General features: G+C 54.6%; 1 protein-coding gene across 1 annotated transcript in view; it reads right to left on the bottom strand.

The window, feature by feature from the left end:
- Positions 1–254: 254 nt before the first annotated feature.
- Positions 255–667, bottom strand: part of LOC105553086 (keratin-associated protein 9-2) — an 8,589-nt gene continuing 8,176 nt past the window's right edge. The window contains exon 2 of the mRNA XM_011999034.1: positions 255–575. Coding sequence (XP_011854424.1) covers positions 255–575 — 321 coding nt within the window. The remainder of the gene's footprint in view (positions 576–667) is intronic.

A 667-nucleotide genomic window follows, 5' to 3' on the forward strand; every position in this document is an offset into this window, starting at 1 on the left:
CTGAGACCATGACTCCAAATTGAGAACACACGAAGCTGGCACATGATCCACAAGGTGGAAGGTAAAAGAGAATCAGGATGAAGTATTCTGCCCTCTCTCAAGCAGATTCCCAAGATTTTAAACATGCAGATAATTCATAAAAATTTGGGTGAGAGCATGGTGGCTGTCAGCAGCAAAGTAAATTAGTCCCCCAAAAGATAAGTCAATTGAGCAGAAGGTTCTTGTGTGAGGACGGTGGTTCTCTTGGGAGTTGATCAACAGCAAGAAGGCTGGCAGCAGTTGGTCACACAGGTGGGCTGGAAGCAAGTGGTCCTGCAGCAGGTGGTCTCACAGCAGGCTGGGCGGCAGCAGGGCTGGCAGCAGCTGGATCCATAGCTCTGGTTTAGGCAACCAGGCAGGCAGACACATGTGGGATGGTAGCAGGTTCTTCTGCAGTAGACAGGTGCACAGGAGCTGATCTGGCCACAGCTGGACCCACAGCTGGTTTGGCCACAGCAGCTGGACCCACAGCAGGTGGGCTGGCAGCAGGGTGTGCTGCAGCAGAAAGGCTGGCAGCAGCTGGTCACACAGGTGGGCTGGCAGCAAGTGTTTTGACAGCAAGTTGGGCGGCAGCAAGGCTGGCAACAGCTGGACACACAGCAGGAGGGCTGGCAGCAGGGTGTGCTGC

Source organism: Mandrillus leucophaeus, unplaced genomic scaffold (assembly GCF_000951045.1).
Source record: "Mandrillus leucophaeus isolate KB7577 unplaced genomic scaffold, Mleu.le_1.0 Scaffold58, whole genome shotgun sequence".
Lineage (NCBI taxonomy): Eukaryota > Metazoa > Chordata > Mammalia > Primates > Cercopithecidae > Mandrillus > Mandrillus leucophaeus.